The sequence below is a fragment of the Puntigrus tetrazona genome, chromosome 14 (assembly GCF_018831695.1).
Source record: "Puntigrus tetrazona isolate hp1 chromosome 14, ASM1883169v1, whole genome shotgun sequence".
In the NCBI taxonomy this organism is placed as follows: Eukaryota; Metazoa; Chordata; class Actinopteri; order Cypriniformes; family Cyprinidae; genus Puntigrus; species Puntigrus tetrazona.
In genome coordinates, this window is record NC_056712.1 from 14,654,221 (window position 1) to 14,676,676 (window position 22,456).

General features: G+C 38.6%; 3 protein-coding genes across 3 annotated transcripts; all 3 read right to left on the reverse strand.

Moving 5' to 3' along the window:
• Positions 1-781: 781 nt before the first annotated feature.
• On the reverse strand, positions 782-5,550 carry rom1b (retinal outer segment membrane protein 1b). Its single transcript, XM_043257292.1, has 5 exons — positions 5,379-5,550; positions 4,310-4,585; positions 3,479-3,633; positions 2,913-3,159; positions 782-1,425 (listed from the first exon to the last, which is right to left on the reverse strand). Exons 1-5 carry the CDS (start codon positions 5,526-5,528, stop codon positions 1,195-1,197), a joined length of 1,059 nt encoding a protein of 352 aa, XP_043113227.1. The 5' UTR covers positions 5,529-5,550; the 3' UTR covers positions 782-1,194.
• Positions 5,551-6,420: 870 nt separating this feature from the next.
• On the reverse strand, positions 6,421-22,295 carry LOC122357740. The gene is made up of 6 exons (XM_043257281.1): positions 22,113-22,295; positions 9,164-9,192; positions 8,737-8,865; positions 8,575-8,641; positions 8,049-8,156; positions 6,421-7,651 (listed from the first exon to the last, which is right to left on the reverse strand). Exons 1-6 carry the CDS (start codon positions 22,137-22,139, stop codon positions 7,028-7,030), a joined length of 984 nt encoding a protein of 327 aa, XP_043113216.1. The 5' UTR covers positions 22,140-22,295; the 3' UTR covers positions 6,421-7,027.
• LOC122357739 (lateral signaling target protein 2 homolog) lies at positions 9,169-12,531 on the reverse strand. The gene is made up of 2 exons (XM_043257280.1): positions 12,008-12,531; positions 9,169-11,423 (listed from the first exon to the last, which is right to left on the reverse strand). Exons 1-2 carry the CDS (start codon positions 12,145-12,147, stop codon positions 10,001-10,003), a joined length of 1,563 nt encoding a protein of 520 aa, XP_043113215.1. The 5' UTR covers positions 12,148-12,531; the 3' UTR covers positions 9,169-10,000.
• Positions 22,296-22,456: the final 161 nt, after the last annotated feature.

Consider the following 22,456-nt stretch of genomic DNA (forward strand, 5'->3'; position numbering starts at 1 on the left):
GCAATAGCACATACAGTTTAACTATATAAACAGTATACAATTACACCAGTGGGATGTTCAAACACGAACACGTGTGTGTGTGTTTCTCTGAAAATACAGGGACTTTCCATAGATTACTTTTATATTGACCGAACAACATTTTCTTTCCCCTAGCCCTAAACCTACCTCCTACAGATAACTTTTTGATAACTTTACAGTTTGCATAGTTAAACTTTCAGATAAACATCATGTACTTTTTAGTAGGTTTTACTATCTTTGTGGGTACACGTGGTTCCCAAAATGTAGCATAAACAAACTCTCAAGTGTGTGTGTGTGTGTGTGTGTGTGTGTGTGTTGTGTGTGTGTGATTTCCTGGAATGACCAAGCCACTGAAACAAATTGAAATGATCCCTAGTGCAAAACTAACTGCTTTTAATAAATAACTAGGCATGACACAGTTGTATTTCTTGTTCTGGCCTAATGTTTTGAGTGCTTTGGCAGCAGTCATAGTATTAACCATCATCAAAAGGATAAAGAGATTTCAGGTGTCACAACAGGACACCCAACAATATGGCCTGCCGCATTCGGTCAGAGTAATCCTATTCATTTCTCTCTCACTCTCTCTGCGTGTCTTTTTCTCACTGCATACGCAAGAAGAGGAAATAGATTCAGCACTGCACCATTTAACAAATGAAGTTAAGATCAGGCTTGCGTGAGGTAAGAAGTGTCCAAATGAAAAACACATTTCAACACAAACATTAGCGCTTGATGTACGTTCACAATGACCACATGACTTCATAGATCAGTTAAAAACTCAAATCTTTATTTCGCATGCGTCTTTTGCAATTTCACCTCTTTATTTTTGTCTATTTAAGCAAAGCAGGAAGCAGCAAAACATCTACAGACCACATGTACTATTTCATTGCCTTCATTTCCTTGGATTTTTCTGCTTTTACTCTTCTTTATACATCTTCACTTTTATATATAATTGTCAAAGGGGTATTTTGGTATTGTTAGGTTTTGCATTAACAGTTTCCAGTGTTTTGAGAGGTTCCTGGTTTTTACCTCAAATTTTTGACTTCATTTAACAATACAATGAAGTGACAATGTTACGTTGCAATTGTGATTATGTAATCCCTTTGGATGATGAAAATCAAGGGCAGTTAGCACTCGAGTGCACATTAACATTCATTATAAACAATTACACTTGGTCTTTTAGGCTGTGGCTGGCTTTTCTGCCTCTGGCTGTGTTTCTGGGGTCACAGCGGATGCGTCGCCCACCTGAGCAAACTGGAGAAGCTTCTTCATCTTTTCTTTAGTCTCCAGCAATGTCTCCTTCACCCCCTTCTCCAGGATGTATCCCTCTGTCTCGATCTCCACATTTTCCTGTCCAATCACACCCTCCATCGCAGTCTGCAGATAGCGCAGACTCACCAGAATGGTCATCTGAAGGCAGAAGAGATACAGAAGTCAGAGTTCAAGCTCCTTTAAGACATTTAAAGTAACAGTTCAGCCTTAAAGGAAAAGTCGGTCGTTTATACACCCTCATTGTCATTGCAAACCAGTCAGAATTTATTTCTTCTGTGCAACACTAAAGATGGTACTCTGAAGAACATCTAGGTCCAAAAACGAATTCAAACCCTAACTTCCCTTGTATGGGAAACATAAAATCTAGTTTGTGTTGTTCCAAAAAAAAAAGCAAACCATAGAAGTTTATACTAGCATAAATGGTAACCACATTTTCTTTTTTAAGAGTATTTAGTTTACTTTTTTCCATTTTTGTTTCCCTGTATTATAACCACTTATGGGGCCCTACACTTGAATTTATAAAGTAACAACTGATAGTATGCCATGTTAAATATCACACTGTGTAGATGGAAAACAAACCTACTTTTCCTGGTTCTCACAACAGACGCTGATTTGTTGTCTATTGAATTAGTTTATGAGGAGCAATTAATCATGCGGTTAGTGTTACAAAATCTGTGACTGTTAAAAAAAGCTTAGAGCATGATTTGGTTTTGAGTTAAAGTTATTTTAGTCCTTAAATAATGAATACTGACGCAGCATACTGCCAGCCGTTCCGGAAACGTGTCAATATTCAGTGATGAGTGTGTGAACAGTTCGATGTGTTGAGGCCATTAGATTATACAATGTGTCATTCAAGGTTAACACTTAAAATCATGTGGTTATTTGGGGTGTCCTCTCAAAACATTAATAATCATCCTCTGACATTAGTTCGTAGGTTAATTTGCTATGGGTTCCCATTTATTAAGTTCTGTAGTCATCATGATTAACTACAAATAACTATTTTCAATATTTCAGTATACTTTAAAATGTCATTTATTCCTATAATGGCAAGCTGTTGTTACTTTTCATGTGATCATGTAATAAAATTGTTGTAAGATACTGATTTTGTGCTCAAGAAACATTTCTTATTATTGGTAATGCTGAAAGTAGTTGCTTAATATTTTTGTGGAAACATGATACTTTTTTCAGGATTGTTGGAATTAATATAAAATTCAAACAAACAGCATTTATTTGAATATAAATAAAATTAAATACAATGCAATATTATAACTGTTCCTGAATGCAAGTATTCATTAAAAAGAAAAATCTTAGAGACCAAAAAAACTTTTTAAAGGTAGTGTTTTGCTGACAACCACTGTAGTAATAATATAGCACCTTCCTAGCAAATTATGTTATTAAATTAGGGTGTTCAGGATTCACATGAATAATTTATTTTGGAGAAAAAAAAACCTGCAAAAGTCTCCTACAAATCTTATTTTACTAATAAATCACAAACTTCAATTAAATGCCCATAGGAGATTCCTAAGAGAAACCATAACTCAGAAAAGCTAATTATTTTTCTGTTTGGGCTATGAGGATCAGCGGACTGTAATTACTATTCGTTCAAGTTATTAATCAGCTCATACCTGGAGAAGGAAATCAAAAAGTACACAGGGGCCGATGGTGTTCATTAAACCCATGTAGTATTTGACAAGGGCCTGGCGGCAGCCTCGATTGTACAGGTTCAGCTCTTCACTCTGGTACTCGTAGTTGTAATGGGCAGAGTTGTCCAAGAGACTGTACTGGATACAGGGCCGGGGGGAGGCAGGGTTACAGCAGCTGAATGGGACCCCATCCAGCAGATATCGGCCATCTACGTTACTCCTCACGCGACTGTATCGGGCAAAATGAAACAGACAGAAACTTAAGATTATATATAATGCAGATAAAAGTACAGTTTTCCTATTGATTCTAAATCTCTTATTGTTGACTTGCTGATCAACGCTTAAACTCATTTAGTGACGACATTCTGTTTCAGAACAAAACAGAATTCCGATTCACCCTGGAAGCTAAAACGTAGCATTTTGACATGTTTTGTTTATTTAAATAACGTGCAGTGTATTACCTAACCAGCGCTATCTCAGATCCACCCTCACCCTTCATTCAGGAGAGAATGCAGGAGCATGTGTTTATCTGTGATTTTTGGACTTACTCTTTCACTTCTTTGGATGTGAAGTCCAGGTAGCGGTTGCTGATCCACTGCACCTCAAACCAGTCTCTGTAGTTAGTGTTACCACAGCACTGGAACTCAATCTGCAAACGGTCGATAGTCTCCTTCTGGAAACAACGGCCTGGTGTGTCTGTGTCCTGTAGAGATATGAAATATCAGTAAAGTTCATTGAGAGAAATATGTATGACTTGAACTCCTGCAGTTCAGTTCAATACCAATACCAGTAACAAATACCAATACCAATACCAATTTATTCTATTTGTTGCATTTTAGACTGCCTTTGGAAATATTTGTATGAATTAACTGCGTCTAAAATGCCACATTCATTAATTCATTACTTTTCAGTAAATATATATAGGCCTCTGCAATGGCACGGTTACTTTATTTCAATAAAGTACTCTGAAATGACACATTTATTAAAATAAATAAATATCTAACATTTAAATGTCTTGCATAAGCCCAATAGTATTATAAAAAAAATCTGTTGTAATTTCCATGTGAAATTTATTCTATAAGAGGAAATGTGCAAAATATCCTCCATGTGTAAAAAATGCTAATAAAAAAAATCTGAATTTTAAATGTGAATCACAGCTGCATCTATTTAAGTAATTAAACATTTAAATGCATTAAAATATAAAAAAAAATGTAAAATGAGACCATGCAGAGAGCATTATGTAAATAACACACACACATATATATGTATGTGTGTGTGTGTGTACAGTATCTATAAAGTATATATGTATGTGTCAGTGCTAATTACTAAATTAAATGGGGCTTTTAGGCCCCACCCTTTTTTTTTTTTTTCTCACCAACCTTGTAGAAACGGATGCCATTCTTGAGCCCAATCTTCAGAGACTCCTCCAGACTGGGCTGCAGGGCAAAGCTCAGAATCATGGCCACCAGCAGCAGAGAGGTGATGAAGACAGAGAAGCAGAAGAACGGAGGAAGAAATGTCTTCCAGCGTGGGAAGCGCGAGGGATCCAGTGAGTCCTGGCAGGCTTTACCAGCACAGATGTTGATGCCCACAGACGCTAACCCCACTGCCATCAGCAGATTTGGCACAATGTGGATGTCCATACTGTGCATCACCTGTATAGAGTGAGAAGAGAAGTGTTGAATATCTGCTCTCTGTTTTTTATTACTGTTATGTGTAGACATTTAATCAGGCCCAGACCCATGTTTACTTACACAAGGCTGATACTTCAACTGAAAACTTAACCATGAATTAATCAGTATAAGAAAAAAAGGTTCGGCTTCTATTAACATTTCATTAATGTAGTTGACAAACTTTTATCCAAGGCAACTTGTATTGAGGTAATGGTAAACATTACATTACATTATTACATTTTAACAGCTTCTTTCTTTTTTTTCCATACTAATTATTACACGTTGTCAGGTTTCATTTTGAGGTTTATTGACTTCATTGTAGATACAGGCTCAGGTAGTGGTGCACATTACAGGACATTATCTGAGTGCCAATCCTCAGATTATGTGAGATTATTCCTCTCAACAAGACAAAGCTTAGGCCTGTTACACTGGTGTTGACAGTCTAAAGGGTAAATGAAACGAGTGATTGTTGTAGTACTGTAAATATATTAGTAATTCATTTAGTAGTAATTGTCTCAAATAATATCTGCAAACTATTATGTAAATGTCACGTAGTAAAACTTTGCTTACTGTACAAAACACAGAGCGTTTCTAAAACCGTTACACAGTGCATTTCTGATTATCCTCTTTATAGATGGAATATATTGGCTGCGCACTGAAGTTCATTATGTTTCTATTTATGCTTTTGGCAATCAAGCATGTATCTAGGCAAGCATTCGCATATCACATTCTTCATTTTCAGGTTCTCTTTTTTTAATAAGAAAAGTTGGTTTACCTCCGATCTGCGATGTAGCTCAGTTTTGAGGAAGACTCCCATAGCAAAGGTGATGGCTCCGGAGAACATGGCCACCCATGAAAGCAGCCATAGACCCTGGGCCAGACGCACCCTCTTTTGGAAGGGGAACTTTATTTTTAACAACACCATGCTGCATAGGAAGAAGTGTAGAACAGAGGAGAGAGAGAAGTTTAGATTGCAGAAGAGGAATTTAATAGAGGTCAAGCAGGATCAGTATCCAGCTCAGCAAACAATCAGTCATTCTCAGGTAAATTCCCATCAGGTTCTGTTGCTTCTAATAATAAGGAACAATCTAGCATCACTTGAAAATCACCTCTTGATACTTTCAGCAACTGATACAAGGATGCGAGACAAAAACTGTTGAATTAAAATGACTTTTGTTGTCCCCAAGAGCATCTGATTTTAACAGAAGAAAAAAATTGTTCTTTACCTTTAAGAATGTTTGAGTGCCCTTTCTTTCAGACCCTGAGCCTTCAATATGCCTCCTACACTTTGGCAGCCATTTTGATTAGGTCTTAAAAATATGATATAGCGTATTATGTCTTGAGTGTCATAATCTCCTGTCATGTCTGATCCTATTAGACCAGTTCCACCAATGAGAATCCAGGCCAGTGTCCTCTAAGCAAACCTGCCCTTGGTCAACAAGTCCAGAAGAGTGCCGGAGGGAGGGGTTTGACGTAAAGTGTGCCATTTAATGGACTGAGAAACCATGAAACTGAAAAGAATGGAGAAGAAAACAGGCATGACAGAATGTGATGCATTGCTGTGAGCCTTAGAAATGAAGACTCATAAATAAGGACACGGTTTAGGGCAAAAACACACTGAGAGAGAGAAAAATTGCTAAATTGCCAAATTCTAGCATTTCATTTCAACATTTTAGGATATTATATAAAATATGTAATTCATATTCCATAATCTAAGGTAGGTTAGAGCCTTGGGTCATGGGAAATATTAACTGTAACTATGACCAGCATTTGATGTTGATTTAACGTAATTGATTGCTAATTGGATGTTGCACTGGGTTTTATATGGATATAAAGTTGCCCTTAAATTGACTAAAACAGATATAAACCACTCCCAAATGTAGAGCAAATTAGCACATTAGACTTTATTAATACAAATACAAGGATATTCTTTAATAAATATACATGGTTTTGTGGTTTACTTTTAGCTTTTCTAGCAGAAATTATAACTAATATTCTATCAGTTATATATTTAGATTTCACAAAAACAACAATTCAAACTTTCCTAAATTTCACAGTATTCAATAAACACTTTCTATAAAATACACCCTCCAGTTTAATTTTAATTTTATACAGGCAAACATTAAACAAAAGATAAAAGACAGGGTACCATACTTTCCTGAACGGCTCACCGACAGTAAATTTGGTTAGCTATAAAATAATATGAATATCTAGCTGTATTATATCATTTCTAACCAACGAATCGATAACCAATCTTTAAATATTTCACAATATCCAGGGCAAAAAGTGCAAACAGGTATAAAAACACTAATATAGAGGATACCATTTAAATATGCATTGAACTACAAATTAAAGCAGGAAACCACAAAACTAAATGTTTTAATGGATATAGCACAAAAACAGATAGTATATTGCTATACATTGTCAAATCAAATGTTTCTGCTTCCCTCCTGTTAGTTCTGCTGCATGATTCCCTTCAGCATCATGATCTGGAGGAGGAATCTGGTTCAAAAACTCATTCAGCATCCTTTGAGCCGTAAAATAGCTGACATCAGTGGGCTCCTTCCCCAAAGTGACAGTTCCCTCTCCAGCTGTCTGTCTGCTGAGCCTCATCTCATCTAGATTATATGGGTTTGGGGGAATTAAGTGAATCTCTGTGTTCATGGCTAATTGGTGCGCTTGTTGACTTGGGGTCTTTGTATCTGCCAAAGTTTTGTGGATTGGCACATCATTAGTAAAAGAAAAGGGAAGTTGTGAGTCACTTCCTTTAGTCACGAGTTGCCCTGGCCCTGCCCATGGATCGTGATCGTGTTTCCATGGCAGAAAGGCTGTGGCGGGCTGTTGTCTGGCAGATGAGTATGCGTGTCCAGTCTGTGGCCATTCAAAAACATCTCCTTTTCCACCAAATGGTTGGTTGTTTCTGAGCTCCTGCACCCTCTCTGATTGGTCGCCATCGGTTTGGCGTGGAGATGTTCGAGGACATAAGTGTTCCAGGGCTTCATGAGAGTCAAAGTGATTTTTCAACAACTCTCTAATCAGTGAGGGAACCTGAAGAAAGGCAGATGTTAACCTTTGACCTTTAGTTCAGGTAAATTTTTATGTTGAAATAATTGACTATACCATAAATAAACTTGCCATAGCTTGAGCAATGTCGCATTTTATTTATTTGAACAAATTTATATATTTCCCCCTCATTTTTCACGGCAGAAATTATGTCGTGACAATGCTGACTATCTTGAGCTCTGATGTCAAAAATCAAGCCGTATAGGTAAAACATCTACTGCACTACAATAAAACATTATCATATGTAAATTAGAATAGTACAAGTGTTATTATATGCATAATAATATAGGCGTACTTTATGTGCTGTAAGCCATTTAGTGGGGAATTAAATAGTTAGACATGGGGCATCTGTTTGCTGTATCTCTCTGCGTGTCGCACTTACATTGATGTTTTCCAGAGAGCTGATGGTCTTCTGAGCAGTATCCAGCTGTTTCGTCAGATCTGCAATTCTCTGCATGAGGAACTTCCTCTCCGACTCCAAGCTGTCTACCTGTCAGAATAAGGTTAAAAAAAATACTGTTTACATATAAAACAGGTGACAGTATATCACCACTGAAATTTCAGCAGATGTAAATTAGCATTTTTATAAAGCCCAGCGCACAGGAAGGCAGGTGCTTTAATCAGTAAGCCATGAAAAGAGTACCATCATATTTTACAGATGTTCACTTTATGTTTTGGAAAAAAACTTAAATAAGCTATTCACGACACATCTCACATCTGTTGCCCAAAATGATGATTTGGTCCCACCTCGGAGGTCTTGGCCTTTATCCAACAATAGTTCAGTTTAACTAATTTACAGATCAGTGTACTTTTAACAATTCAGGTTAAATTTGAACCTATTTAAAACAGCCAAAAAAAATTGGAGTCATTTTGTGAAAAATGCCTTCTACGATTCGTATTAAACTTACTGCAGTTTTGAGTTTCTGCTCCAAAGCACTGTTTGCCTGCTGAGAAACAGAATAGCTTTCTTGTAGCCTGCAAAGGATACATAACAGAGAATAAGAGATGAGTGCTTTCATTTTATGATTAAATCCTTTTTTGAGTATTATGTATGGAGTTTAGATGCTGACCTTCTGTATTTTTCTTTGAAGCTGACTAACTCGGTCTTGGTACATTGCAGTTCTGCCTCCATGTTTTCAATGCATGCCACCGTCTGCAACAGGTTCTCATGTAGCTCTTTGTTGTACTCCTCCAGCATCCTGCAATATATTACAGATCAGTGTGTTTATCTGTCCATGTCGGGGGGGGGGGAACTGCTGTGTTTCTGCAGAAACTCAGTATCATAAATCATTCGTAAAGAAAAATACCATGACTCTGCTCTAATTGTGTACTGGACAGATGAACAAAGACAGATGAAAATAGAAGCGATCGATATGGCACAGGCTGGATGGCAGAGTTTAGGAAACAGAGCAGAGTAAAATGGGGGGAAAGCTCTGGAATAAGGGCAAAATCAATAGTCTGAAATAACCAATCAGCAAAAGGGGGGAAACCACTTACTGAACTCTGTTGACGGAACCGGATGAATCCTAGGGGCAAGAGAGAAGAGAGGGGGGTGAATAGAGGACAGAACAGGACAGAAAATAGAAAATTGATTTTTTTTTAGCGATATGTTCCAGAGAAGACCATTGATCGATGACTCGTGTTCATCAACGGATATGGACACAATGAAGGGTATCCCTCGTGCTTCCAGCATAGAGGTTAATCCAAGGCTATCAATAATTCGATCTTTATTTCTGTGCTTGCTATTGAATAACATGTGTACTTGCCCAAGTATTTGTGAAGGGAATAATAATAAAGAATAATTCTTTAATTCACGGATTATATACACTGTTCAAATGTTATTGAGAAATCATCCTGATATGTTGATTTTGTGCTCAGGAAATATTCATTATGACAGCTAAAAATTTTTTGTATTGCTTGATATTGTTGTAGAAAAAACATAATACATTTTCCCCCAAGATGAAAAACATTGAAAAGAACAGCATTTTTTTTTAAGTAGAATATTTAGAATATTAGTAAAAAAGTGTTCACTGTCGCTTTTAGTTTAATGCATCCTCCTTGAATAAAAGCATAATATCTTACTCACTGCTAAATGTTTAATAGTTGTTTAAATCCAATCATTACAAAAGTACTTTCGCTCATTGCTGTTTAGCTTTTTTTTATATTGATTTTTAAATGTAGAAACACAGACACACACACACACACTCAAATTTAAAAAAAAAACTACTACAATAAATTTGTTACAGGGTTGCAGTAGGCCCTCGTATAATTTATTGGAATTCAAAACAATAGGCCACATTTCATATTTTATGTATTTATTTATTATAATATTTTCTAGAAACATCTAAGACGTTTTGGCCGTATTTTGCTCCAAACATTACGGTCTTTTGATGAACTCACCCTGTGTGGTTTGGATTGCCTCTTGTGTCCCGTGTGTTTGGGTCTGTCACTTTTCTCTGAACTAGCACTGGTGGATGATTTACTCGACTGGGACTCTGACTCCAGGCCTGCGGCTCGCGGAAGCGGCGGTGATCCCTTCGCATGCTTAGTATGGAAGTTCCTGGACGGGCCATGACTGCTTTGATGTCGCCCTTTGTGTTTAGAGAGGTTGGTGTGGATCGTTTCTGGGCTGGTGCTGGTACCATCAGTGAGCATCTGAGAGTATTGTCTGTGGTGTTGTTTACCTGAAGCAGCCCCCTGTCTTTCGGCTTTTGAAGGGCGGCGGGGCGGTGGCGGAGAGCTGGTCAGTGTCCGGTTGTGGTATTTGCTCTTATGGGATCGAGAGAGTGAGCTTGAATCAGTTTTTCCTGAATCTGGCCTCTCAGCTTTGACAGGCTGCTGTTTGGGTCGCGGCACGAGGCTCTCCTGCTTGCCGCTGCGGTCCTTGCGCTCTTCATTGGGAGATTTTGGTGGCGTTGGTGTATTTACGCCAAATGAGCTAAGAGCACGGGGACTGATAACCTGCCTGGTGATCTCGTCCAGAAATGCAGAGAACTGCAGCTTCCCTTTCACAAAGTTATCCCTCGCAGCTTCCATAGAGATCTGTTTGGATGCTCCCGTGGCGTGCACCCTGGTGGACAGCACCTCCATAGACTTAGATTTTCTAAAATGTCCTTCTTTTTGTCCCTCATCCTTGTTTTTCAGAATACCTTTGCTGGGCAGCTGAATAGATGAAACGGCCTTCTTGGGAACCACCCTGCCACCTAGAGTGTTGTCGTTATTGCCACCAAAGGCAAGGCTTTGTCCCAAGCTTGCGGTCTTGTAAAGTGGCCCATGATCTATGGAGTGAGATCCTGCTGAGTAACCATCTTTGTGCTTGTTTTGTTGGAGGCCCTCCTCGCTTTTGCTATGGCCCCGGGAGAGTTTTGCCATCCGCTGTCCATGCTGAGAAGCAGGCAGCAGGTCGACAGCGTTTTCTAGGCTGTGGCGGTGCCTCTGATCTCTCTGATCAAAATCAAAGTCCTCGGATTCTCTGTCATGGCTTTTCCTTCGGACCTCAGGGATGTTGGAACAGGACAGGGAATGCTGGGGCTTGTGCATGAAATACGTCTCATCATCCAGGCTGGGCTCTGAGGTCCAAGTTGCAGATGAGGAAGTGGAAGAGGATGAGGACAGACTGGAGGAAGACCTTTTAGAGAAGCTGTGATGGTCTCCAGACATTTTAGGGTTAGCGGGATGATAAAAGTGATGCTGGTTGTCGTGGTGATGATGAGTATGTTTATCGGTGTGCTTCCCATGACTGCTTGAAGAGCTGTGACTGATTTTAAAATGGTTACATAAGGAAATGACATAAATAATATTAAAACTAATGTCTAAATGTTATCTGTTCTTGTTATATATTGACTCATTTACACGATAACAGCAGGGAGATTCACAGTGTTGATATTCTCACTAAATATCTCAGAAAAAGTTAAATATACAAAATACAATAAATTTTGTTGGGAACACACACACACACACACTGTGTTTTCTTTCTGTTACAGGCCACAATGTACAATTTTCAGACTACACTGATGACATTTTCAATCATAATTGCAGAAAGTAGAAAATAAGGAGGAAATAATATATAAGGCTGTTATCTTTTTGTAAACAAATACACTAATTATATTCATATCCTATAGATGGATAGACAGATAGACAGGCATTTGCATCTGCTGCCCCTGAAAAATATTTATTTTATATTTATTATGTAAACGGTTACATTTCTATTCAATTTCTATTACCTAAAAGTAGCTATTAGAAAGTAGCTTTAGAAGTCAAAAACATTTTAAACTGAATCTCTGTATCAACGTTATCTATTTTTTGAATTACATATCCTCCAGAGAAAGTTTAAACACATACCTGTGTGATCCATGGTGGCGATATTGGTTGTGGTGGTAATGATGGTTGTGAGGATGCTGTTGAGGTATGGGATGGTAATGTTTATAAATTTTCACCTCATCCTCGGAGGAGCCCCGCACAGGTGTGAAGTATCTTTCCATTGCTTAAACTCACTACACTATCAGTATTTAGCTGTGTTACTCTGTGGATGCCTCCCCTAGAATTCCTGAAAATTATTTGTTCAGCTCTGATTTGGGCATGTGATCCTTGGTTTGTTTAAAATTTGCTGTTGAAATCCCAGGAATCTGAAGAATGGATGATCTTGTAAAGAAATATATTCAAAAGTGCATCCTTTCACGAGCAGATGTTTCTCCACCAGGGTAAAGCAGCAGGAGTAAAACAAGGTTTAGTGCTGCCAGGGCTTTCTGTCACCCAATATCCATCTGATTCTGATGTAATGACTCCACATTGCAGTCACTAAAAAAACATGTACTCATGGGGGGGAACACAGCTGGAACACAATCGATTGGATTTGGTGAAAGGACATTGCATTGCATGGTATCTGGGTTACATAGCCTACACAAAATGGTGTGAATGAAATTCACAAGACTACTCGGTTACATCACAATGGATTTATTGGAAGACATTTATATTCAAAAGCTTATACAAATTGTTCCTTTATATATGGCATTCATGTCTCATCCTATCACCTTACAGATAGCATGCTTTATAATGCCTCTCTCTAATTGACACAAACTTTTGCTAATTACTTTATTATTGTGCATTCATTTTTATGACTTCAAAAATGCAGTCATCGCTGACAAGGTGACAAATCAGTAAAAGCTTACAGAACATGCATCAAATGTGTTTTTGTTCAAAATTTATGTTAGTCTTAATAAAGACTAAATAAAAAAAAAATAAATAAACAGGAAATTAATTAAAATATCTGACTGGTTGAAGGTTTTTATTCAGGTTTATTATTGGCTGATAGGATTTATTAATTAGCATATAGACCTTATTTGTTTAGTGTGAGATCTGTGCCATCTAGTGGTTAACTTCCAACCCAGTCACAAAATATACAGCTCTTTCCACACGTTTCCACATTCGTTACATTAAGATCTTAATATATCGTAATACATTTTAGCACACCACGCTGTGCCGCAAAATGACGCCGTGAAGTACAATAAAACGAGAATATATTATATTAGCAGAAAGTGGAAAAGTATTACTTGTCCGATTGTGACGAATCTGCGAAGTCGTATTAAGCTGTCGCACAAATGACGACAGCTGCCAAGAATAATAAATAATTGCATTGCGTTAGTCTTGAAAAACAACAATGAAAAACAAGTTGTATCATTTGCACGAGTCTGGTTGATTAAATACAGCGATTTAACTTTGATGATCCCTAAAACGATCCCAAAATGACTATTTAGGGCAGCGTAAGGCAAAACCGTTTATCTGATTAATTGGTGTTTACCAAATGAGCGCTGAAAGCGTTAGGTCACTAAACAAGTTTCTACTGGCTCGTTACATGAGGAATGTTTGGACACAAACGGGCAATCTGCCGGTATTTCGTGTTTTTTGACATGGATTTGTTGCCCATCCCCCTTCCCTTCGCGCTGTCCCGATATGAACGTCAGCACAAATACCAGAGAGGATACGTGCTGGAGGTCGCGTTTGCCCCGCACCCACTCTTTTAGTCTGACAAAGAAACGATTTCCTTTAACGTACTTACTCTATTCTCACAGCGAATTCGTTTTATCGTAAGCGGTTTAAACAAGACTAAAAGTATAGCACACGTTACGCACAGAGCATAAGTTCATCGCCAGACAGCAAAAAAACATTTGACAGAATCTCTTTCATGTATCATGGTGGCCCTTTATTTAACCGTCTAAAGTGTAACCCATATGTCTTGACCTCCGAAAACAAAAGCTTGAACGTTTTCGCATAACTTTCGATCTGGATTAAACTAGAACATTCTGGCTTTTAGATCTATCATCTTTTTAAAGCCAAAAACTGTTATACGCATGCGCACTGGGGCACTGCAGTAAAAAGAAAAGAAGATCCGCGCACTAAAACCGGTTTGAGCCGGATTGAAAGAGGGGGTTTGCTTTACCCATGTTGTATTCATCCGCACTGCGCTTCTGACGTAAGTGTTGTTGTTTGAAAAGTGCATTTTGTGATGATTCACCCCGGGTTTCTGGGCTTATAGAAACTGAAAACGTATATGGCTGGGGAATTCCTTTTGATTAAAAAATCCCAATGTCATCTGCTTTTAAATTTGGTTTTGGTTTAGACTTTCTGTCTCACATGAGGCATTTACACAACGTTTAATACACAATATATTCACGAAACAATAGTATTTCACTTTTGATTTACATACACGGTTTCACACATAGCATTATTCACGAATGTTCCTAGCAACATACATTGGCTGGTCTATACGGCTCTGAAAAATCTTTTTTGTTTTAAAAATCTAATTCCTTTGAGAGGAACTATTTTTCATCACACGGCGGAAGGAGCTCAAACCGACCGCCTCACAGTGGTCTATAAATACCGTGGCCACAACAAAGCGCGTCACGACGGGGTGAGGCGCAAAGGAAGGCAGGGAGGTTTCGTTGATCTGGTGATGTGATTTCGTATCATCTTTTCGTAACTTTTTGACGATAATTTAGAGGCAGTGTTCAACCTTTTTCGTCTTTACGCTTATTCCTTTGTTGCAGTTTACTATACTAAGGTTTATTACTATTAACCATTAGCGTGAAGATTTGATATACGCTATTATAAGTGCATTAATTATAAAGAAATAACTAATTTCAAAGAAATAACGGAGTTTAACGTTAGACCATTTGTAATAGAAAAGACAAACTATAAAATGAGCAGTTTGAGTATGTAACGTTATCGTTTTTTACCAAGCTAGCTAACGTTAATGTTTAACCAGCTGATCGATAGCTAAAACAAAACGCAGCTATGATAGTTTTATCTTATTCTATTAAGCTAGTATTAAATATATTCCTTCTTCAACGAGGTTATTATGACGTAACTTGACTTCATCCTTATTTGCGTTATTTGTTTTCTCATTCTCAACGTTAGCAACGTTAACAAAATGGCGGTCGCCACGACACGCACATGATAGTGAGGGCGAAATCTATTACTGAAGTACAGTAGAATTTCTCCAAACAGTTTCTTTTGTCTTTAAACCGTAGCAATTTAAACAACAGACAAACAGAACGTGTTTTATTTTGTTTTTGAAGCCTTTAAAAATGGAGAAGCCCGTCTTGTTGTCCTTATTAGGAAGAAATGTATTATTCCGTACCTCTAAACACCAGACTAGATGAAACTTAATTTTTATTTTCTTAAGCTTTGAAAAACTGAGATACCCGTCTTGTTCACTTCTATTAGGAAGATGTTATTGAACCATGAGTTCCTACCGTTAAGATAATAGTTTTTTTGTTTTGAAGTTTTTTTTTTTTTTTTTTTTTTTAAAAAAAGCCTGTCTTAAAAGAAACTGAACATCAAGTTATTTTTTTCTATATATAGTTGAAGATATGGACGACGATTGTAGTCGCAGCTTATTTGCGTTTGGTTCTTTTTTTTTTTTTTTTTTTCAAACAAAACCAATATTTCGACCATGAATTAATAAGCCTAGGAGTGTTTTAATCTGCTACGATGACGCACTTATCAGTGCTTAAACGACCCACCTAAGTGATCGCTTTTATGGACTGAGTCATGTGTTGCGTAACGGCTGTCAAATGGGAGCATAGCTTGTTTTTCAAGATCCAAAAATATCAGCAGAAGACTGAAGTACGGAGCGAAGGAGAAATGGACTGAGTTTAATTTATCCAGTAACGACTTAGCGCTTAGATGACAACGGATGGAAGAAAAGATCTACGGCAGAGGCCAGGACCAGGGAGAATCAGGACAAGATGGTGATCCAGGCAGGACCAGAGAGGAACCAGGGGAGGATCAGAGGGCACAGATCAGGGTGAAGAGCAGCAGTTTCCAGATGGGGGAGCCAGTTCCACAAAGGCAGGGTAGCGTCAGGACAACTTTCGCCACCAGAGGGAGCTCAGCTGATCTAGATCAGAGCAAGCCAAGATGAATGTCCCGACAGCAGCAGAGAAAGAAAGATGGCTCACAAGCAGAGAGTAACAGGGGTCTTCGCCATAGCAAAGTCATGAAGAGGGCGTTTGGTTTGTATGGGTAGAGGTATCCTGTGTAATTTAAAAGTCATGTCAGTAGTCTGCATACAAGAACACTTTTGCTCGCGAAGTTCTGTTCTTTCCTTTTCAGGCGTGGTGAGTGACAATGTTTGAAATTCCGATGTGTCATCTATCCTGTTGTTGGCCAAGTCTGGTGAATGGCGTTAGTGTGCTGTGGAGATGACCGTCCTTAATCGACCACGCCTCCGCTGCGTTTTGGCTCTAGGCCCGTGGAAAAGTCGTCCCCGTATCCGCTTAAATCCATTAGGTCTGTCCTGAGAAGCAATCCACATGCGAAGGGTTTTTCGGAGTTGAAGTTCGTCTGCGTCTGTCCCTACACGACACAACTACCTCTCTACTGCCGCCACCCCCCGCCGCGTCAGTCCAACATACGATGCCAGGGCAGCTGCGTATTGCCTGCCGGTAAAATTTTGACGAGTTCATGCATGAATTTTAATATTAGATTGAAGCAACAGCTTCTTTTTATTAAAAAAAAAAACTAAATAAAGGGAAACGCAGTGCGTTTTTTGTAAGAGTAAATGCGCTATTTTAAAACTTACCATACAGATTTTGCAAATGCAGTTTCTGAATAGTGGTGTAATGTTCTTGCACAGTGTTTTGGGGGTATGGGAGGGGCAAATGCGTTTCTCGAGTTCTCTTTCCCACAGGCCCTGGTCACATTAGAGGCGATAGAACCAAAAGGGATTCCAGGATGTTGTGTGGACCCTTTTAGAGTCAAAATTGTTGACTGCTGTGTAACGATTTACAAAGCTACAAGGAAAGCCTCTACTTTGATGGGAATTAGGAAGGTACCTCATTGAATTTGTCAAGTCGTGTTTGGAATTGTGAACCATACATATATCCAGTTTTGAATGTCGGGGATTGTCATGGGCTACAGGGTGGGAGGGGTGTGGGCCGTTAACCCAAATCTTTTCCTAGACTTTGCAGCTTGAGAAAGCGGCTTTATTTAATGGTGGCAGTGGCTTGCATAGCGCTGTATGGGGGAAGGAACCACCAGTGTGTCTGCCAGTGGATGAGTGGCCCTGTTACAAGCCTTCCATGGCAGCTAGACCAGCGTTTACATCTTTGGTAACGCGGCATGGGATCAAACGCTTCCATTTATTTAACACATCATTATGGCACTCTTTTGTCTCATTATTGAATGGTGCATCGATATTGGTTGTATGTATTGATATTGTGTATGGGGTTTGTGGATCTGGGGGATTGCTGTAATTTTGACTCTTACAGATTGAAACAAACCCTCAAAGAACAAAGCTGGTGGTCCAACCAATATCCGCTCCCTTCCCCCACTTAAGGAGCAAAGCTACTTCAATAGAGGCCAAGATGCTTTTAACGTTTTCTAATGGCAAGTAATTTGGTATTCATGTAAATGGCATTCATTTGCTTTCGTCTGTCATTGTATTGTACTTGAATACAATTTGATGGCTAAGTGTCTAAGCAGTAATTGTATTAGTTGCTTATTGTTTGGTTACATATTTGTATTTTTAAGAGCGGGGATGTGTGTAGGCTTTCTTTTCCTCCCCCTTTGCATTTTTCAGTGTGCAGTGTCCCTGAATGCTTTCAACTGAAGATGTCATCCTAACATTGTATGTAAAGATTTGCTTTCGCATCAACTTCAGCCTCTTTTGGTCACGTAAGGTCACTAAGCAAGCCCATTTGTTCCTAACCTTTTTCCATTAATAGTCTGTTACAATTGTAAGATGTGTGGTTGAGCACTTATTACAAATTAGCTTTGTAATTTGTATGTAAGTGTACATTCTGTAACTGTTCCCATTTTCAGTTAATAAATGCATAGCTTGTTGTGATTGAAATATTTTGGTATGCATTTTGTTTCTTGGGGTATGTGTGGGGCTTTCTTGGGTATTTCTCTATGCTTTTTCAGGTGTGAGTGTAAAGCTTGGCGCTTTTTGTAGAGCTTGGATGCCAGGGCTTGATGTCAACTCTGTTCAAGTTGGAGAGGCAGATCAGTCCAGTCCAACAACTGCTCATGTCGAAGGAAGAAAGGCAAAATTATATAAACTTAACCTGAAGTTACATAGTCTCTTTGGCTAAAAGCCTGTTCTTTTATTATCTTATTCTTCCAGATTTTACTTTTTTGAATATTGCGCTGTATAAGGGTGGGCATAGGGGTCTTTGTTTTTGCCACTTTTGGTCTTGCAGAATTGTACAAAGCTTCGTGAAGAATGCCACCTCTCTGAAGTTAAGACCCGAAATCACCCAGTTCCACCGAATGCGTCGGCAGGCAGGACAATTTGTTGTGCTACAGTAGACTTTCAACTACTATACCTTTTTAAAATATTAATTACCCAGCCACTGCTCTGTGCAACTGTGCAGGGTTAGGAAAAGTTGCTTTGCAAATGTAATGCAATAGCTGTTGCACAAATGTGCTTCAGACTCCAAATTAAGAGTGGCTGGGAAAAGCTGCGCAACTGTGCGGCTTTATTTGGAATTGGCCGTACAACCGAATATTCTGGAAAAGATGTGTTTGGGGTGGGAAGGGCTTTGCACTTTTCTCTCTCTTCTGCAGAAATTTCATCAGCCAGCTGTGTGGTGAAAGTTACATGATGTCGTCCTGTGGAGTCTGTAGTTACCAGGTGTCTGACACTTTAAACTTGATTTGTAGAATCCTCATGCAACATTTTGTAAACCTTCAGTAACATCAATCGCCAACGCTTCAGAAGCTGCACTTTTTTTTTATGCTTCATGCATTAAGTTTCTTTTACATCTCTTAACTCCTTTAGTTGAGTCATACAGTTAGTACTGCAGTCGGTGTGGTGGAAGTGTTTGTGTGTAGAAGCTCTTTGTTTCAGATTACCCGTCTGTCCCCCTGCCTTCTCAACTGCATCTGAATGCAAGGCTGTCTGAGAGCAGTTGCCCCGGTGAATGTCTTCACTCGAATGAATGGCGATCGAATCCCCCTACCGTGCGCTTGAGAGCTTTGTCCAAACATCGGAAACCCTTCGCCGAAGTCCTTCTCTGTGTCTGCGCGTCTTTCCTTTTTTTTTTTTTTTTTCTTTTTGTTTTTCCCCCTTCCAACTCTTCATTTTCTTAGGTCAATTTCACTTAGGGAGCAAAATTGTCTTGTCATCTGGGAGAGCCTTAACCCGCCTGATGAAACATCCAGTCGCTCTGATCAACCTCACTTTCGTCATATTTTGCTGCTAATTGAGCATCGCTCTGCTGCTATCTGCTGAGTTAAGTACATGTAGTTGGTTTTAATCTTGTGTATGGGTAGAACAAGCATTCACCTTTTCATAAATATGCATGCACATAACACTTGCACTAAAATTTCAATCCAATCCAATGTCAGTATTTGGAGTTTGGTAGCTTGGGAGGGGTGGGGCAACACTTTCTCTTTTTTCAGGTATGCTGTTGTGATTCTTCTAAAATTGAGACTGGGCCGTAACATGGGAGTGGATGGATGTGCTTGCGTCGAAGCAGTTGCGTAACTAGTATTTGCAATGGTTTGTAAATTGGTTTAAACTGTATTGGGATGGGGAGGGAGGGGGGTGTGGGCTTGTAAACTTTTGCTCTTTTTTCCCATTGCAGCTGTAGACTTGCTAATTCTTTTACTCTGAAGAATTGGGTGTAAAGCGTCACTGGCTGGAGATAAGTTTTACGTGCACTTTTGCCTTTTTAAAGATTATGAAAAATGAATGGTTTGGGGAATCTGGAGGGGGGGGCGGGGAAAACTCTGCGAGCATCTATCCAGTTACAGGGACGGTGAATTTTACCAAAGGCAGGATTTTGCGTTTGCGGGATTTCGCGACCTGGATGATCTCTGTTGGTGGTAAACGACATTTGTATTGCATTGGTTATGACACTTTTGGGTTGGGCAGGGGGTGGGGGCTCTAAACTCTTCTCTTTGTGTTTCAGCTTTTAAATGGGAACAAGTCACACCTGAATACAAGTGCAGCCTTATTCAAGAGCTCGCTGGTCAGAGATTTGATCTTCCAAGTTGAAGCATATGAAAATTTGACCGTTCCTTCAGTAATGGCAATGGCCATTTTAAATGTTTTGAAGAGTATTTGGTGATTTGGGGTGGGGACCTGCAGTCTTTGTAGTTTCAGGCTAAAGAAGAGCCGTAGAAGACCAGAGTATTGTAGAGCAGCAGGCTTGAGGTTTTTCTTTTCCTGAGGGAACAGTCTTAGGATTGTTCCTTCAGGTTTTGCTTTTAACCTCATAAGAAACAAAAGCAAAAGACTCCGGTGGAGGCACTCCTGATTCTCAGGACGGGGTTCAATTCCCTGCGGTGTCTTAACTTTCTAACCTCTGCTCCAACAATACTACTTTGACTACTAGATTTATGTACCTCCATTAGTTGAGGGTCGTAACTGGAAAGTATATTTCTCTGCCAGCAGTGTCTGAAATCTTAGCTTAACAGAACTACACAATTTTATGACCTGATGAACTTTCAAATGGTCCACTGCATTGACATTTTTTTTTTTTTTTTTTGCTGTTTGATAAGTGCTACATGATTTTACAATGAAATGAAATAAAAAATACAAATGAATCCAAACAGGTTTTGGAATTGCACTCTTGTGAATTATTGTTACCCTTCCTAGAAGTAAAATGTCCAGTCACAAGAACAATTACCCAACCATGATTTTTCAGTTGGCGTATAAATATAGTAAAAACGCAAATTCCCTTATCACAACAAGGGGGGAAAAACAAATATAGTTCACAGTAAAAAGGAAGATTGACAAATTAAAGTGTAAGAAAATATCTAAAGAATATTTCCACGTGTGTGTATATATTCATAACTTGAAAACCATTTTCTTACACGCATTATATGTATGTTTGTGTGTATATATATATATATATATATATATATATATCCATAGATTTTTTTAAATCTATCCAAATCTAAATCTACTTTTCTGAAATTGTGATTAATTCCACTTTACATTAGTTTTTAACTATACTTTTATATTACAATAATTTCACATTTAATCTTCAAATCAGTGTACAAACAACATTTATTTTGTTTAACGCCATCTTTTTATGAATGCAGGCCGGTATCACTGATACTAAGTAGCCTAATACTAACTGATTTCCCTATTTAAAATTCCTCTAATATTTAACCATAGACTATAGACATTGAACATTACATTCTAATGAAGAGCTATACAACTAACATTTAAGGCTCTCAAAATACCTTCTATTTTAAGTGAACCAATAAACCAATCTTCACATTAACCCATTATAATTAGCTAGGCTACCTGTGCACCTCAGCAGAAATACGCAGAAATTTAAGTTATCAAACACCAAATTCTAAATACAGCTATATAAAAGTTACTGATTTGATCACAACAGATAGATATTAGCTAGGTTTTGGCTGCTATTTCTCTAAGAGCTGTCACTGAGTGATGAGTTGAGTCGGGTGTTTTAGATGTAGAAGACAGTGCTGGGATGCTTCAGGACACTTTTCAAGGGCGTTCTTAACGCAACTAAATAAAACATAACATGCACGCACAGTTTTAACCGCAACTCATCACGACATTGCACGCGCGTAGTTTCTTTCGCGACTTACTTTTTGACATAATATTCAATTGTTCACACGTTGTGCACGAAGGGAAACGTGGCTCGTGGCGTCTTATCCTGCAGCCCGTCCGTATCATATACATAATGAATATACACAGTACGTATAGTGCTATGCAAACAAAAACTTGGATGAGATTTAATCGATTGTCAGCATTTTGTATCTTTAATGTCGTGGGCCTATATTTCTGCCAGACTTGTTAAGACGCATGGCATCATGGATTCAATTAAACACCAACAGATCAAAAATAAATAACTGATAAATTAAGAACAGCAAAAATAACTGTCTGTTAATGCTAGAAATCTTATAATGGGCCGGATCAGTGATCCAACATTTTAATAATAGTTCATAATCTACTTACCCGAGCACTATAGAAAACTTGTGGCATGAACCGAGGAGAAGCACCAACGTGGAGCTAGGAATCAAAACGGAGAGATTTTCGATAAAGGAATATCGACTCTTGATTTCTTGTCAGGTGCTCTCCAAACGCATCGAGCATCATAGGTGAAGACTTTGTTATCTTGGCTAAAGGATTATGCAAAGGTTACCATTAACTGGGGCCAACGTGTACCAGAGAAAAACATTTATTTCTTAAAGAGATTTCCACCGGTCCTATGAATAAACTGAACTGCAAACAGGATCAAGCGAGCTCGTCGTGTCACATGGCCTGCTGGCTTGTTGGATCAGGGGCGCCCTCTGTTGGTT

Bases quoted from the DNA above. Each gene is read 5' to 3' on its own strand.
- rom1b (XM_043257292.1), bottom strand. From the start codon at position 5,528: ATGGTGTTGTTAAAAATAAAGTTCCCCTTCCAAAAGAGGGTGCGTCTG. The intron at 4,586-5,378 runs GTAAACCAACTT...CACTCTATACAG, and splicing joins AGCTACATCGCAGATCGGAG to GTGATGCACAGTATGGACAT. The intron at 3,160-3,478 runs GTAAGTCCAAAA...TGCCCGATACAG, and splicing joins ACATCCAAAGAAGTGAAAGA to TCGCGTGAGGAGTAACGTAG.
- LOC122357739 (XM_043257280.1), bottom strand. From the start codon at position 12,147: ATGGAAAGATACTTCACACCTGTGCGGGGCTCCTCCGAGGATGAGGTG. The intron at 11,424-12,007 runs GTATGTGTTTAA...TTTTAAAATCAG, and splicing joins CGCCACCATGGATCACACAG to TCACAGCTCTTCAAGCAGTC.
- LOC122357740 (XM_043257281.1), bottom strand. From the start codon at position 22,139: ATGCCACAAGTTTTCTATAGTGCTCGG. The intron at 9,193-22,112 runs GTAAGTAGATTA...TCTTGCCCCTAG, and splicing joins AAGTTTTCTATAGTGCTCGG to GATTCATCCGGTTCCGTCAA. The intron at 8,157-8,574 runs GTAAGTTTAATA...TTATTCTGACAG, and splicing joins AGCAGAAACTCAAAACTGCA to GTAGACAGCTTGGAGTCGGA.